This window comes from Takifugu flavidus, chromosome 6, assembly GCF_003711565.1.
Source record: "Takifugu flavidus isolate HTHZ2018 chromosome 6, ASM371156v2, whole genome shotgun sequence".
In the NCBI taxonomy this organism is placed as follows: Eukaryota; Metazoa; Chordata; class Actinopteri; order Tetraodontiformes; family Tetraodontidae; genus Takifugu; species Takifugu flavidus.
In genome coordinates, this window is record NC_079525.1 from 5971914 (window position 1) to 5987726 (window position 15813).

At 44.9% G+C, this 15813-nt stretch overlaps 2 protein-coding genes across 4 annotated transcripts; one reads left to right on the forward strand and one right to left on the reverse strand.

Annotated features, from left to right (window-relative positions):
- Positions 1-84: 84 nt before the first annotated feature.
- Positions 85-4182, reverse strand: LOC130526863 (bifunctional apoptosis regulator-like). 3 transcript variants are annotated; one of them, XM_057034852.1, is made up of 9 exons: positions 4165-4182; positions 2921-3195; positions 2669-2767; positions 2466-2559; positions 1927-2099; positions 1705-1849; positions 1442-1618; positions 1083-1279; positions 85-989 (listed from the first exon to the last, which is right to left on the reverse strand). In XM_057034852.1, exons 2-9 carry the CDS (start codon positions 3193-3195, stop codon positions 797-799), a joined length of 1353 nt encoding a protein of 450 aa, XP_056890832.1. In that variant the 5' UTR covers positions 4165-4182; the 3' UTR covers positions 85-796. The 3 variants fall into 3 exon arrangements, with proteins under 3 accessions (XP_056890832.1, XP_056890831.1, XP_056890830.1); XM_057034851.1 differs by having other exon boundaries at positions 2921-3215; positions 3904-4174; XM_057034850.1 differs by lacking the exon at positions 4165-4182 and adding an exon at positions 3904-4131.
- An 835-nt stretch (positions 4183-5017) lies between these two features.
- On the forward strand, positions 5018-15766 carry LOC130526772 (zinc finger protein 658B-like). The gene is made up of 17 exons (XM_057034679.1): positions 5018-5231; positions 5911-6070; positions 6158-6489; positions 6655-6817; positions 7035-7087; positions 7175-7325; positions 7406-7492; positions 7583-7654; positions 7736-7801; positions 7922-7999; positions 8094-8336; positions 8435-9216; positions 11425-11542; positions 11719-12662; positions 14019-14160; positions 14263-14397; positions 14553-15766. The coding sequence occupies exons 1-17, from the start codon at positions 5211-5213 to the stop codon at positions 15248-15250; spliced, it is 4245 nt and encodes a 1414-aa protein (XP_056890659.1). The 5' UTR covers positions 5018-5210; the 3' UTR covers positions 15251-15766.
- Positions 15767-15813: the final 47 nt, after the last annotated feature.

Genomic DNA, 15813 nt, shown 5'->3' on the forward strand with positions numbered 1-15813 from the left:
AGTTATGAGGAAACACCAAATCCACCTTTATGCGCAGGTTATGAAGCCAACACATCAAGTTAAAATAAACACCCAAGAGGAAAATTCCACGTAAAAATCTTTATTTTTCCCTATCCATAAGAACAAGAAACATAATCACAGTGCTGAACTTTGAAGTGCAAATAAACAATGTAAAAAATAAGAATAAAATCCTTGACGATGCCCATTTGTACAACAGCTGCAGCTAAAACGAATCTGATTGTAGAAAATGTGCAAAACAATTTGGATAGAATAATAAAATCAGCTGTTTCCCCTATGGTAACAAAATTAGACAGTTTCTGCATTTGAAAGGTAATTTAAAATGTACAGTTCATTTCAAATCTACACCTTTACCACTGAATCAGTGCCGATTTACTGACCTCAACATCCGACAGATCCTGATTTCAGACAGCTGCTGCAGCAAGAAGGCTGCAGGGGAATCAGACATCCTGTCTACTCCACAGTATCAATTAAATAGCAGGTCAATTCTCTAAAGGATAACATTTCATTAAAAATAAAAGCAAATGATCTGTCCTCACTTTGTTCCCCCTTTAGAGGCGAGTTTGTCCATCGTGCTTCTACATCAGATGAAACAGCAGTGTGGTGGCCAGAACATCATTTCTGAGGCCTGTTGTGGACTCAGTCCACATGGTGACCATCCAACAGAAATCCAAGGAAGTCAGCAAACAAGTCAATCAAACACTCGTCTTTGGAAAACGACCTTATACATTTGCTGTGGACTGCGAGGTGTCACAAAGGCTGCCTGGCAGTGCTGCCGTCACAGCGCCTGAGTTTCTGGGTGCATTAGATGGCGCACCACCAAGTCGATATTGATTATAGGACTCAGGTACAGAGCCCAGTAAAAGAGGCAGTTGCACACAAACTGAGGGATGAAAGGCCACAGGACGGCGAAGGCGAATCCCTGAGATAACATCTTCCACACGTGGCTCCACATCTTGTTGGGCAGAGATCTAAACAAAGCGAAGACACAAATTCTAGATCTGATCTGTTGATTTTGAACTATTACGATCATGCTTTCAGGGCCAGTCCGTGCTCATGTGTACCTGATTTCAGCTCCAACACAGAGCCTCCACAGCGCGCAGCCTTCCAGCACGGACAACAGCACGGTGTTGACGATAACGAAGCGGGAGGTCCAGTAATGCACGGCCAGCCAGTCCCAGGCAAACTCCGCTATCAGCTGGTACGGAAGCAGCAGGTACTTGATGAGAAACTCTGTCCACTGTCCCAGGCTGGGCTCCAGCTGTGATGGGCAGGGGCAACCAAAACGACATTAAAAGATAAATTGTAGCTTCAGTTAAAACATACACAACATAATAACATAAGTGCAAGTGTCACACAACACTCTGGAATGCAATTCTAGGATTACATCTGATACATCGAATAGCAGTCTGCAAAGGGTCACCTGTGTGTTGAGGAAGATGCTCTCCGAGCGCTCCGCGTGGGTGAGGGCGGGACAGCACGTGTGCAGGAATGGCAGGAAGGTTTCAGTGTAGTCGAATAAATACAGATAGAAGAGAGTGAGACGGGGTGAGCGCTTCAGAGCGTAGAGCAAGAAGAGAGACTTTCCCGCATTTGCCTCCTGAAAGAAGCAGGACAGAAAATCAGGCACAGACATTTATAATGTGGATTTATTTATATCCCTCTGGCAGAAAGCAGAGTCTTAACCTTATATTCCCAAAGGTTCTGTGGAGGTTTGACACCAAGGAGTTTAATTCTGTTCAGTTCAGCCAGAATAGCACGTTGGTGAGCCTGATTTCCGATGTTGTACGGCGGTTTTAACAGCTCCTCTTCGCCCAGCATCAAGAGCAGCCTAATGTAACGAGACGTCCCATTACACAATCGTTACATGATCAGAACACTGTTCTGTAGGGTAGTAATCTTAATTACCTCCCGTTGACGTTCTCCTGCTGGAACGGTTCTCTGTAAAGGTGCGCCCAGGGACCCAGTTGGTCCAGCCATGACAGGACTTCCTCTGGTGTCCAGCGAGACACTGGTTTGCTAATCAGCGGATCGTGCCGCTCATCGACACCGGCGCTCCAGTGATACACCAGCACCATCACCTGGGAACACGCATGACACCAGAACACACACAGGCTCAAACTGTGTAAAAAAGGACCCCACAATCTTTTATCACTGCTGTGTGTCCATGATCAGGCCCACGGAGCCAAACACAACACAACAAGTCACATATCAAAGTCAAAAGAAAGAAATACTGTCATCTATTTACACTCCCAAAGGCACACGAACCCACCGCCATGTGGCAAAATACACAGTGACGTTGCTCTCAGGTTCCACATGGACAAGATAAACATGGTCTCTTCACCTAATCCAAAGAGTTGGGAAATCTTCCATCATGTAAATAAAAAGTGACGACTAAAAACGCTGAGCAGATAACAGCGAAACATCACCAATGTTTAAACACTTACAGCCACACATGAAAGGGCAGTCAGGACTCCAGAGAAGAAAATTCCTGCTCCTTTGCTCCGTTTGGTCTTGGATCTCCCCAAGTTGTCACCGTACCTAAAACACAGATATTCAGCCAGTGATCCCATTGTTCAAAAATGCGCAAAAGAATGTCTCAAACACAGTTGAAGTATTGCTTCTGCTGCATCACTTCTCAGTCCGCTACCTCTGGAAGGCCAGCAAACTCCGGGAGATTTTGGGATTCGCCTGGATCTCTGTTCTCCTCTGTTGAACAACGCTGCTGAACAGTTTGTTAGTTGCATCCCTTGAGATGAGAACACCAAGACCAGAGTTAAATACAACAAAGCAAAATGTGTTTTTGTGCATTGCAAAATGACCAAATCTGCATATGTATTGAGTCTTCTGCATGTTAGAAAAATGTGAATAGTGCAGTCACATTAGGCAGTGAAAAGCACACCTCAGCAGTATGTTGATTTTAGGAAAGCCTTCCCATTTCTCCCGGCACTCAGGGCACTCATTCTTGTGAGAAGATTCCCACCACAGAGCCAGACAGTGGCGGCAGAAGTTATGGCCGCAGGTCAGGGTGGTGGGGTTCACCAAGATGTCGTAGCAGCAGTGACAGGAGAACTCGTGTTCTGAGATTTTGCTGGTGGTGGGAGTAGGCTCAGGGGATTCAGATTCTTGAGAGGACATGAATGCATCCAGACCGTCATCTGATGAATCCCACTCCATCTGGGAAAAGACATCCAAGTCTAAAAACAGGATTTAACACTAAAATACCGGAAAAACTTCATGCAAGTTTTAAATCATACATGCACAGCCTAATTACTCTGGGAGAAACGCCTAAATTCACTGCATAATTTAATGTTTTATTATGATAACCTAATCCATGTAAAGTATCACATCTAATAATTTCATTAGGTGCTAACCAAGGGTGCTCCCCTTAGCAAAACCAAAACCACGCAACCCTTAATTTGCAAATGGAGGCCGTTAAGCTGTAATTCTTGGAAATTCTAGTTAAACTAGTTAGAAGTGCAGTTATTGTGTTTCTTGACCTACAAGAAGCCTTTGAACACGTTTATGAATAAGAATTCTTAAAGCACATTTTAGCGATACTGACAGGGACGACGGAAAATACAATATTCGATAATGTGACAGTGGCATTTTAAAAAAAATGTTGACTGCGTAAATTTGACTTAATTCTAATGCGGTTAGGACAGGCTAGCTAGTTAGCTGCGCTCGCTAGGTCCGCAGATAACTCCAATTTACTGTTGAACGAGTTCTACAACATCACAGGTGCTACAAAAATCTACTGTCTTCGCCACTGGAAACAACAGCAATGCATGTTTAAAAACACCAAGGCCATTTATAAAAGGAAACAGCAAGCGGTTTTGCTGAGTGCGCGCTAACAGGCGCGCTAGTAGTTGCTCAGGTATTTACCTCGCTTCAGGAAAAGCTTCCGACAGATATCATGAAAGAGAAAAGCATGACTACTCGTGTCTTCCCGTTGCAAGTTCAGCCTAAACGAAGCCGCTCACGGAGTTCAAACTCATTTCTGCTGGAGTTATCGTCGCCATGGCTCCACCGTCCGTCTCTGCGGCGCTGTGCAACACGCCCACGTCAACCACAGAGCCGCGTGTCAACACAGGCGCGTCACAGGGTCGGCGGTCACGCACGCACGCACCGCACGCACGCACTCACCCACTGTAAAGTTGCGTCTGCAGAGAGGAGCAGAGAGGTCTCGTCGCTCGCTGATGTTGTAACGCCCGAAAGGCGCTGCTGTTTTCGGCCCTGTGGCGTTTAAAATCCGCTTCGGTGCAAAGTTCAGATCCGTGGGTGAAGCTGACAGGCACTGCAAGAACACAGAACTTTCACACCATTCGGAACTCAGAACACGCCTGCAGGAGGGTACACACGCGGCCTCACACACACTGTAAAGATGACGCAATATGTTATGGTTAGATCCGATCTGTCCATCATTTTACTGTACATTGGTGTTACTTTGGAAATGAAAGCTGGGTTGCACAATCAAAAGAATCTAACACATATAGAATGGCTTTCCATGCAATGAGTAGAGATTGCTTCTCCGTCAACTCGACTGATGAGGTTGTTCCTCCAGGCTGGTTCATCCAAACCCAAAATAGACTAAAATATAATTAAGAAAAATACAATTTATTCTAAATGATTAAATAAGTTCCAAGCATGTAAACTATTAACAAATTATTGAGTCAAATAATGTAACATTTTCTTAATGGTCAAATCCCCTTGGCCTCAAATGCTAAAAAGGGCCCTATAGCTCGCAATGATAAAGGATCATTCAAAACATTGCTGAATCCAGATTGTAATCTGTAAGTTCACCAAAATATAACCATTTGTTCCTCGTCCTATTATCGACATTTCCAATAAAATTCATTTAAATCGATTAATAACTTTTCGAGTTATTTTGCTTAAAGACAGGCATATACGCGCCGTCTGTAAGAATGGTTAAAAAGTGACCACCATCATCCAACAGGTGGCGCCCTGTGCCACAGCGAGTGATGATGCCACCTTGGCATCTGTTGCTGCCAAAAATCCACGAAGAAGACGCTGAAGCTAGCAAAGGCTATAGGGTTCATCCACGTTCCCACAATTTAGCCTTATTTATTATTCAGCCCGATATACATATGACATCCCTCAAATCTGCCGCATTATGTTTGAGGTAACACTGACGCATATCATTTCGCTTCAGTCGCTTCACAGATGACGGAATGTTTAGGATAATCGTTGAAGTAAGCTGTCACAGTTCGTTATACTGATTTGTAGGATAAAGACAATTTCCTCCACCGCTGCGAGGTGACTTGAGGTGACAGCTCCGAATTGTCAGCTTCTATTAGCCTTGCATTCATGAGCAGCTTCTACTTGCAGAATAAAAGCTCTGCATATTGCTAGTTAGCTTGTGACGCCTTTAAAAACAAACTCGTGATGCATTCTACAATGCACAACTTCTCTGGGGAAGTGATTTATTGATTGGCTCGACATCTATAAGTGCAGATGGCTGACTAAATATAGGTGATAACATTGCTGACATGCATGCACTATCTTAGGTTTAAATTAGGTATTATAGTTTGCAAAATCACAATTTTATTGTGTTAATGTTTCAGACTATTTTTTAAAGAGTGAAACACGATTATTTCCTTACAGGAAATGTTTGCATATTACATAAAGTGCATTTACATTACATAAACATTTACAATATAGTCAGTGAAATATTAAAAAGAAGGAAGTATTTAGTAGGAACCAATATTTTCTGATTTAGTTTGTGCGTAGTCGACTTTTGTGGTTCCATAGTTATTTAACAGTTATTTTATTATATATGCACATATAGTTTTTCTATTCAATGTTTGGATTTAATATTATACTTTTAATGCTAACTGTTCACCAAACACAGGTGTCTTTGATTCCTACTAGGATTCTGAAGTCGAAGATCCATTGTCACCGAGTTTAAATGAAAAGCATGATGAACAAAATTCAGAACATCGTGAATCAGCGAGCCCCGACAATACATGGGAAGTCCCAGACATCGTCGTCATCAAAGAGGAGGAGGAGGGCTGGACTGTGAGTGAAAACAGTGAGTGGAAAAGTCTCATCTTCCCTCACAGGGTTTCATTTTGGTGACAGGGTGTTGACGTTACTGTTTGTGTCACATTAAACACAGATGAGAGCTCAGATGGAGGAAAAGTTGACCTGTGTGGGGAAAAGACGCGTGTTTCAGAGGACTCGAGTTGTCCGTCTTCGAGGGAGGGGAGTGAAACAACTGTGAGAGAAAAACCTACGGTTTCCCACAAGTGTGGACGACTGCGGGGGAATGGAACTGTGCATCAGTCCAGTTATACAATATGTGAGAAGACTTTCGTCCACAAGAAGAACAACACATCCAACCAGAGGTCCACGACAGACTTCAGCGACGCACAAGAACAGAATCCTGAAGTCAAACGAAGCACAGATGCAGAGCCCAACGGGACCAAACTATCAGCACTTTACCAAACAGTATGTGGAGCCATCGTTACAGATACAGTAGCCACAGTTTTACAAATATCTGTAAAACATCTGTCTTTTGTGGTCATCCAGCTGTGGTTTCACATGTCCTAAAGCGATCCTGTCATAGCAGGTGGTGTCCCTACAATGAAAAACAGATTGTGTCTCTGTATTTAGGATAGTTGTAAACAAGAGCCCCTGATCTCACAGGGACCCAAATTGGCATCAACCTCGGAGGACCAAACGCCCCATGTGACTGTCAGGTTGCAGGATGGGGAGGAACAAGAGGAAGAAATTTGTGGTTTAATCAACTCAGATGGCAAAGTGGTTGAATGGGAACGTAAGTGAGTTTAATACCACAAGAGACCTTTTTAGGATTTATACAATTTGTCCCATCTGAGATTTTTATTTAAAAATTTTGAACCGTAAACATATTTATTATGGTTCTACAATCCAAGTGTTTACTGTATATTCTTGTTTCTACCTTCAGAATACTCTCAGAGTCATAGATTGTCATTTTTAGCATCTCTGAACTTGAGTGGAATATTTCTGTGCAGGAAATAATCCAGGCCAGAGTCCCGATTGCACCCAAAGTCTTCAGCACAATGAGGTAAAAATATCTCAGGCTGAGCGACGGCTGGATAAAACTCTGCTGTGCATGAAGCTAGTCATGCTAATGTTGAATGGTTTTTACTAGCAGGAAAGTTCCAGGTCACAGCTTCAACAGAGAGACAGTTGCAGCCCAACACTCATTATGGAAGTTGTGGAAGTTGAAAAAGAGCCTAGAGAGGAGGCGGAGGAGAATGAGAGAGCTTCAAAGGTGGCCGCTTTCTCCTCCTCGCGCAGCGGTAAAGTCATTAGAAAAATGAAACCACTTAAAGTGGGTAGTTGGACTCAGTTCTGATCTGCTTGAGCTTCATGTTACCAGGAAAGAGACAAAGGAAAAACAAAAAGGTTCCAGAAGTTACAGTGGTCTTATTGGATGCAAATGACACTGAGAAAAGTGCAAATCCTGGTGAGTGGAGATGACATAACCGTCCAAAATATGAAGTATATTGCTTCTTTATGCTGACTGTAAAACCTCTCTGGAATTTTTATTTCACAGTACAACACAGGGGTCGAAGAAAGAGCTCAGAAGTTCCAAATGTGCCTCGTGAAGACTTGGAGGCCGAGGCAGGTAGTGAATGCAAATTTTCTCTGTCAATTTTTAAATATTAGCACATATTATTTAGCTCTTGTGTTATGCATTATCCTTCAGTTCCACGGCGCACGCGGAGAAGGACACATCCCCCAGCACTCGTGGAAACAGACTCTCCAACTGCAGGTCAGGGAAAAAAGCAGTTTAGTTGGACTTTAGTCACCTTCTCTTCACTGGCTCTTTGCTTGATCGTAAACTAACTGTATCTCCAAGAATAAAACAGTTACTTTTCCTTTTTTGTGTCAGGAAAGAGACCTTACAGAAGGAGGAAAGGTACAAAATCCTGTGCTGAGGAACAGGAGGAAAGTGCGAGTGTTTCTTCAGGTGAGACCCAGTAAACCGCCCGCACCAACCCAGATTTAGACTTGGCATGTATCGGGACTTCAGCACCATCTTGCGATTCTCTTAAACCGTGTAGTGAAGAAGCGCCCTGGCAGGAAAATGGTTTGTGTCCCTGTAAACATTCCTCCTGAGCTCTTAAAAAAGCCCAAAGAGAAGATCAGGTACCACTGCTCCGTGTGCAGCAAGGAATTCCCCCACGCCTACAAACTGGAGAGGCACGAGCTGATCCACACAGGAGAGAAACCCTACAGCTGCTCCATCTGTGGCCGACGCTTCAACCAGAAGGGAAACCTGAAAACGCACTACAAAGTCCACTTTGGTGAGAGGATTGGCCGTGTCTACCACGATACTTGACGGAAAAAAAGATAAATATTGAAAGATTGTGAGAGTGAAGTGTATTTTGTCTCCTTTTCTAAGGTCATAAAGGCGGCGTGGATATTGCCCGTGAGTTTAAGCCCGACGAGTCACATTTGTCTGAGTATTTAAAGTCTCTGCCAGGGGAATCCAAGATCAAATCAACACTCCATTGCCTGGAATGTGGGAAGAAATGCGAGAGTCAGTCAGCTCTGCAAGCGCATCACGTCACCACCCACACAAAGAAAACAGGTGAGGCAGAGGCAGCGGAGTGCCGCTCCGCGTCGCTTGTCTTCTGCCGACGCTGCGGCGCTCAGTTCACTGACAAAGAGAAGCTGGAAGAGCACATGAAAACCCACATCAAAGAGAAGCGCTACTCATGTCCCGACTGTGGGAAGAAGTTCATCAATGAGAGCTACATACAGGTTCACCAGCGCATTCACACCGGGGAGAAACCGTTCCTCTGCTCCGAGTGCGGCAGAGGCTTCCACACGGCGTCCTCTCTCAAGCTGCACGAGATGCGGCACTCTGGAGAAAGGCCCTACGCGTGCTCCATCTGCGGGAAGACCTTCCGCATAAACTCCTATCTCACGGCACATTACCAGACTCACATTAAAGACCGACCGTTTGTGTGTAGCGTCTGTGGGAAAGGCTACTCCAGAGCCGAGGAACTAAAGGTGCATCACAGGCTTCACACGGGAGAGAGACCCTACGAGTGCGGCCAGTGTGGGAAGCGCTTCATCTACCGTCAGGGGCTGCGGCAACACCAGCGCACCCACGCTGGCAGGCGGATCGGACCCACGAGGCAGCTCGGCAGACCCAAGCAGGAGGCCCGACTAGACATCTGACAGTTGGTCTGTTGGCACTTTATGACAGAAACTAACACTTCCTTCATCTACTTCCTCCTTCCATTCCTCCAATTACTGCACCCGAGAGTACAGAGTAGGCTTGGAATAGACATTTACGGAAGATTACGGTGTTTTATACTCATGTTTTTATCCTCCTCTAATATCCCATCTGTACAGTTCGAGTGCCTTTGTATCCTGCATGCCAAATATGATTATTTAATGTTTAGAAAATATACAGATTATTAGTATTTTAAAACCCATATCGATGGAGTACAGACACTTTTCAGGAATACATTTGAAATATTGTAACCTGTCTCAAATTTGCACTAAAGACCAGTTATTTATAATTGGTGTTATGATATTAAATCATAGTGAATCCCTGGAATATGATTTATCCCTTGGAGATTTTTTTTTCTTTTGAATGTAAAGCAAGAAATGGTTGAACATTTACTCCAAAGTATACAGTATTCTGTTAGTATTTATCATGCAATACGTGCAGTAAAGACTGCCAACTGCAGTTTAGGAATTGATTTTTCAGTATTTTAACATCATATTCTTAACATCATCCAGTTACAACCATCTGTTGTCCACATATCACTGTTTTACCCATAAACTGTATAATACATACAGTAAACTCAGTGGCTCCTCTGTCTGATTTGTTTATATTAATTTTCTTATTTATAGGCAGTTTTATTCCTGGGTATTAAAATTCTTTAGCTTTATCATAGAAAATAGTAGGTTTATGTTGAATTCAGAAATGAAATCTAATCATTACAATTTTATTACACCATTATTATTTCAGTTCATTTGTGTTATAATGGTCATGCGTATTATTCTATATATGATATTGTCATATTTAATCAGTATAATTTAAGCACACATTTCTGAAAGAAAATTGTTTTAAACGTAATATTAGGCTTTTATTTTGGAAAAGCCAACCGGAAGTACCGACACTGCTACTAGCTGTTAGCAGCTGAGGCTAGAAAGGTTACAATCAGACCCAAATCAAGATATAACTGAACGCTTCACGTTATTTACGATTAATTTGACCCATTGTTCGAATATACTGGGCATCACAGCGAGGGAGACTTAGACACATAATTAAATAGTTTGAATAAACTTCTATTGAGCGGCTACTTTTTTTTTAACCTAAGGGGGGGAAATCTGTTGAGGTTGGTCAAACTGTCTATTGTCCGCTTTTAAAGGGTAGCTAGCTGGGCTGGCGAGTGAGAAGAGCCGCTCGGAGATGAGTTTCGCGAAAGAATTTAATTTGCCCTTCGCTTAGAACGGTGGCTTTGGGCGAGTTGATTAGCGGGTGTAGCTTAAGGGGGCTAATTGTTAGCTAATTGCTAATATAAACAAAGGAAGTAGAGCCCATGTCGCTGGCTAGCTGGCTAATAACAGTTTTCTCAAAGGTAGAAGTCGTTGACCGAGGCGATGGTCACCGACACCCCGTCACGGCGGAGGCATTCGGAGGTCAGATTCTGGTGTCTGAACTGTTCGGTGCGTTTGTCCCCGATCGAACTGGTATTATGACAACGTAGAAACCAACAGGTTAGTCAATTACACTGCTGTTAAACTCAAATTCCAGTTGATATGCTGGCTGAAGTGATGGAGTTAAGCAAAGAGGACCGGAGCACCACTAGGCTAAAGCTACGGAGCTAACTGGGCTAATCAATGCAGACGTAATATTCCGAGGTTTCACGTTTGTTTCCTTCGAAATTAAACTCCACCGAAACCAAAACTGCTCTTTCTGCAGTGCAACAAATGCCATGTGTTTTATTCAGTCGAACTGCAAAGGTGTTTTGGGAGGCAGGCTGTCACCAGGCCCAGTCCGGTTCAATTGCCCAGTCAAAACAAAAAGACCCTGCTGAAGTGTCCTTGAGCAGGACAATAGCTGTATTCTGAGCACCGGCTGTGCAGCCCTCCGCCCCCTGTAGAGGGGGCAGATGAGACGTCCCTATTCGTGACTGAAGCAGCCAAAAATCACAACCTCACATTGACGAACAGGCAAATCTTTTTAACCTTGAATCGTAAACAACAAACAAAAACTGTGATCCATTCAACAGTGATATCCCCCATTCACCATACGGTCAGAATCAACGACAACATCGTTGGAAGATAAATATACGCGCGAATTAAAACGTAGGAGAACTGTACAGCTAATGATGAACATTTACCTGTGCAGGGTTGCTCATGTGAGAGATGGACTCTGAAAATCCGGAGGAGTTCGATCCCGCGCCGATCCCGGCAGAAGACGATCAGCAGGAAATTGGAGGCCTGATCAACTCTGATGGGGAAGAAGTGGATTTCTCACACCTCAGTGAGCAAATGAAAGCATTGAGTGCAGTGTAACTTTCAGTATAACTTCCTATAGTATGTAGTATAACTTAATATAATCGTCGTAAATAAACAAACATTATAAACACTAATAGACTGAGCAGCGGCATTGTCTCGGTTCTGCTTGTGGATCAAGCCTGTTCTTATCTCTCCGTTCAGGAGGAAGAGCAGTTCCTGACATCCCACCAGCAGAGACTCCCACCAAAACCTTCGAGGGTGAGAATGAAAAGCCTCTGTCCCTCCACTGCTGCTCGGTGTGTGGGAAAGACTTCCCCTACGCGTCCAAGCTTCAGCGTCACCTGCGGACTCACTCCGGAGAGAGGCCTTTTCCCTGCTCCATGTGCGAGAAGAGATTTCCAGAGAAGGGTCTGCTCATGATCCACGAGAGGGTCCACACGGGGGAGAAACCGTTTCCTTGCACTTTCTGTGAAAAAAGGTTCGCCAGCCAGGGCGAGCTCAGGCTGCACCGGCGCACTCACACCGGCGAGAGGCCGTATCACTGCTCCATCTGCCTGAAAAGCTTTTCCCGACACTGGCACCTGAAAACGCACCTGGAGGCCATGCACGCCGAGGTGGTCGCTGGCTTCACGAGGAAAAAGTTCCCGTGTTCGGACTGCGACAAGAGCTGTAACTCCGCGGCAGAGCTGAGGGACCACCAGAGGACTCACACGGGGGAGAGGCCGTACCAGTGCTCCTACTGCGACAAAAGGTTTGCCCTGTCGGGGACGCTGGTGAGGCACGAGCGCCTCCACACTGGCATCACGCCCTACCACTGCTCCGACTGCGGGAAGACGTTCGCGCAGCAGTGGACGCTGACCACCCACATGCGGACTCACACGGGAGAAAAGCCGTACAGCTGCACGCAGTGCGACAAGGCCTTCGTGGCTCCCGGGGAGCTGCGGAGGCACACCAGGATTCACACGGGGGAAAAGCCGTACACGTGCGCGGGCTGCGGGAGGCACTTCTCGCTCGCCGGGACGCTCAGAAACCACCGAAGATCGTGCGTACAGAACAGGAAGGAGTCCATCGCCGGCGGCGTCTCGGATCCAGTTGGAGCTGGAGCGGATCTGCCGTCCCGGCGTGGTGGCGACGTCAGCCCTGAGGTACTGGCACCACTCCACTCTGAAAGAATTCAGCTTTTGGGTTATTTGGTTTGAGTTTGTCTTCTTCTTCCACATTTGTAGCACAAGTGTGGATGATGATAGAAAAAAAAGCTGATATTTTTATCTCACGGTACATTATTGAGGCTACTACAACCTCCTACCACAGCTGCCAGGTCACAAACGCATCTCACTGTTTGGAATTCTAGTTAGCAACCTGTATTCAGTTAATCCATCCCAGTACTACCTATTCAACGCAGCCTCCCCCTACCTGGTAGAGTCCTGGTCTGTCAGTATGATCTGCTAGGATATGTTCTTCCGGTCAGAACAAAAGCCAAGATTCTGATTCCAGATATTTGGAAGGAAACCAATGGGCTGGGATGACCCGATCTGGATCTCCTTATCCAAAACAAAATTCCCCAGATGTTATGCACCCGCTACGGTAGACTCATCGACGTCATTGACCTGATCTTCAGGTCTACTGTGATGCTTATGAGACCATACGGTTCTGTTGCGCATCTACGTCCAGAGTATGATCCCATGTAGAAACAACTATCCCTGCCTCAGTTAGCGCGACCTTCCGCTCTCACCGGTGCCGAACTCACCCTAACCCACCCAGAAGGTCATCCTCTGGTCAGCCTCCAGGACAGATCTCCACTGGATCAGTGAAGCAGCTGATCATATCAAAGCTGAGATTCTCGTCCCGTCATGTGGAGACATAATCAAGTTCTTGTCGACCCATTCTGGTCCAGATTCATTGATCATTAGCTACTGTATAATGTGAATTATGTTAGAATTATGTTAACTTCAGATATGCTTCGTTTTCTGTGTGACACCCATATGTCCAACGCTCTTGAATGCACCACAGGTAGCGCTGTAGAAACTAGTTTTGGTTCATGCAGCCACACAGGGTAGATGGCTCCTTCATTTCTTTGCCTTTTACCAGTCACCCATGGGTTTATTGCCCTGTGTAAATGCCAGAAGGTGAGTTTGGCACCATACATTGACGTAAGTGTTCATTTGTTCAACAGTTTAAAAGTTAATCTTATTATTTGCTAACATGCTGCCAAAGCTAATAAGTCGTAATGATACTCATAGGTAATTTTCCTGTAATAGTTTCGGTAACTCTATTTCTCTCGTCACGTTTGTTGTCGTTGTTTCAGACCACAATTCAATAAACCACTTTCAACTGGGAATCTACGTCTTTGCACACTCTTTTTCCAGAACACTCCACCTCCTACCACCTTGTCACTCTAATTTAACCAATTCCCAGAGATAACGTGACTCTCTCTGTTTCACTGGTTCTTATCCTATTTCCGGATACTGATTGTCTATCGTATGTGTGCTGCTACTTTTTAGGAGTTCAGTGAGCCTCCTTCCTCCGAGACCCTGAGCTGTGAAAGTAAAGAGAAAGAATCAGAGGACAGACTGGAGAAGGTCGCTCCCAGCCCACATATGAATGTAATAGTCAAAGAAGAGGAGGAAGAGGAACCATTATGTGGTACATAAACATTTGATTTCAAATGTGTTTGATCTGTTCGGCGTCACAAATCTGTTTCGCTACACGTGTCATTGCTTTAACTTATTTGTTTTTTCCCCACAGAAGAAGCGAAAGACCCGGTGTCTAAGCCGACCGGTACCAAAGGCAGTAACGTACCACCAGAACCTGACAGACAGCAGCAGGAAACCACTGAAATTAGGATTACAGTGAAGGAGGAAGAAGACGACGCTCTCAAAGGTGAGCGAAACCCTGAAGTAAAACAATCCGGGGTGTTGGCGCTGGTGGTCCCTTTAAAATCACCCCAAACGCCACATAGGAAGCTCTGAGGTGACGTGAATTAGCCAAAGCTGGATGGACGTAGGTCCTGTGCTACACTGTTTTTGTTTCCACAGTGCATGAAGAAGACCCGAAACATGTTCCCAACAACGGCAGAGAGGTTGCTCCTGCTTCACCAGCTCAGAAACTGTTAAATGATAATCAGACTAAAAGGTCTTACAGCTGCGGCCTCTGTGGAAGAGACTGCCACAAGATGTCTGCCCTCCAGATACACATGCGGATCCACTCAGGAGAGAAACCCTACCAGTGCAGCCTGTGTGGGAAACAGTTCACCCAGAAAGGCCAACTCAAAGGCCACCAGAAGGTCCACACCGGAGAGAAACCCTTTTCCTGTCCGGACTGCGGGAAGACTTTTGCTCACTCGGGGGCCATGAACAGACACCGGCTCACGCACACGGGCGAGAGGCCCTATCACTGCTCTGTGTGCGACCGCAGCTTCAACCAGTCCGGCCGCCTGAGGGAACACGAGAAAATCCACTCTGGGGAGAAGTACGACTGTCCGGAGTGCGAGAAGAGTTTCACAAGAGCGTCGAGTCTCAAGAACCACTTCAGGCTTCACACGGGAGAGAGACCGTACCGCTGTGACATCTGTGGGAGAGGCTTCAGCCGCTCGCAGAGCCTCAGGCTGCACAGACGCAAACACCTGCAGATCCAGACTGATGAGGACTCGGAATACAGCACGAAGAACGATGACTTATCCATGAGCGACAACAACTCCCCCATTAACATGTGTATAACAGACAAAAGTAACTGATGTATTTATTAAAGTATGTACCAGTGATACATTAAGGCTCTACCTCTGCTAGACCATCATTTAAATATCAGGTGGTCTCCATATCAGTAGTATGTCAGGCCGTGTCCAACACGGTTTCTTCAAACTTTAATAAAGTCTGAATAGGTAAAGAGGACGGGGGCCATATTTATTCTCCGCCGACTGCATTATTGCAAATTAGGTAACACAGAATCAATAATTTTGCCATCCAATGGTGTATTTGTCATTTTAACTAATTGTCAATGTGTAAATTTGGAATGATAACTAGACGGGGTACAACAACTGAATTAAATTAGAGTTCATTTATTCAGTATGTTGTCATTTTTAATCAGAAGCTTTTTGCCTTAGTGTAGTAATTATACAGCATTTTTCATCAATTAGGTTTACTAAAGCCGTGTATCTGTTTTGAGTGAGGGTTTTATCCTCCATTTGAAGGTGGTTCATATTGTGCAGTACTGCCACTGTCAACCGAATAAAAAATAAACCTGGTCAATAGAATTCGCTGCAAGTTAGTCACCTCACTAATGTGTATTTTATTTCATACT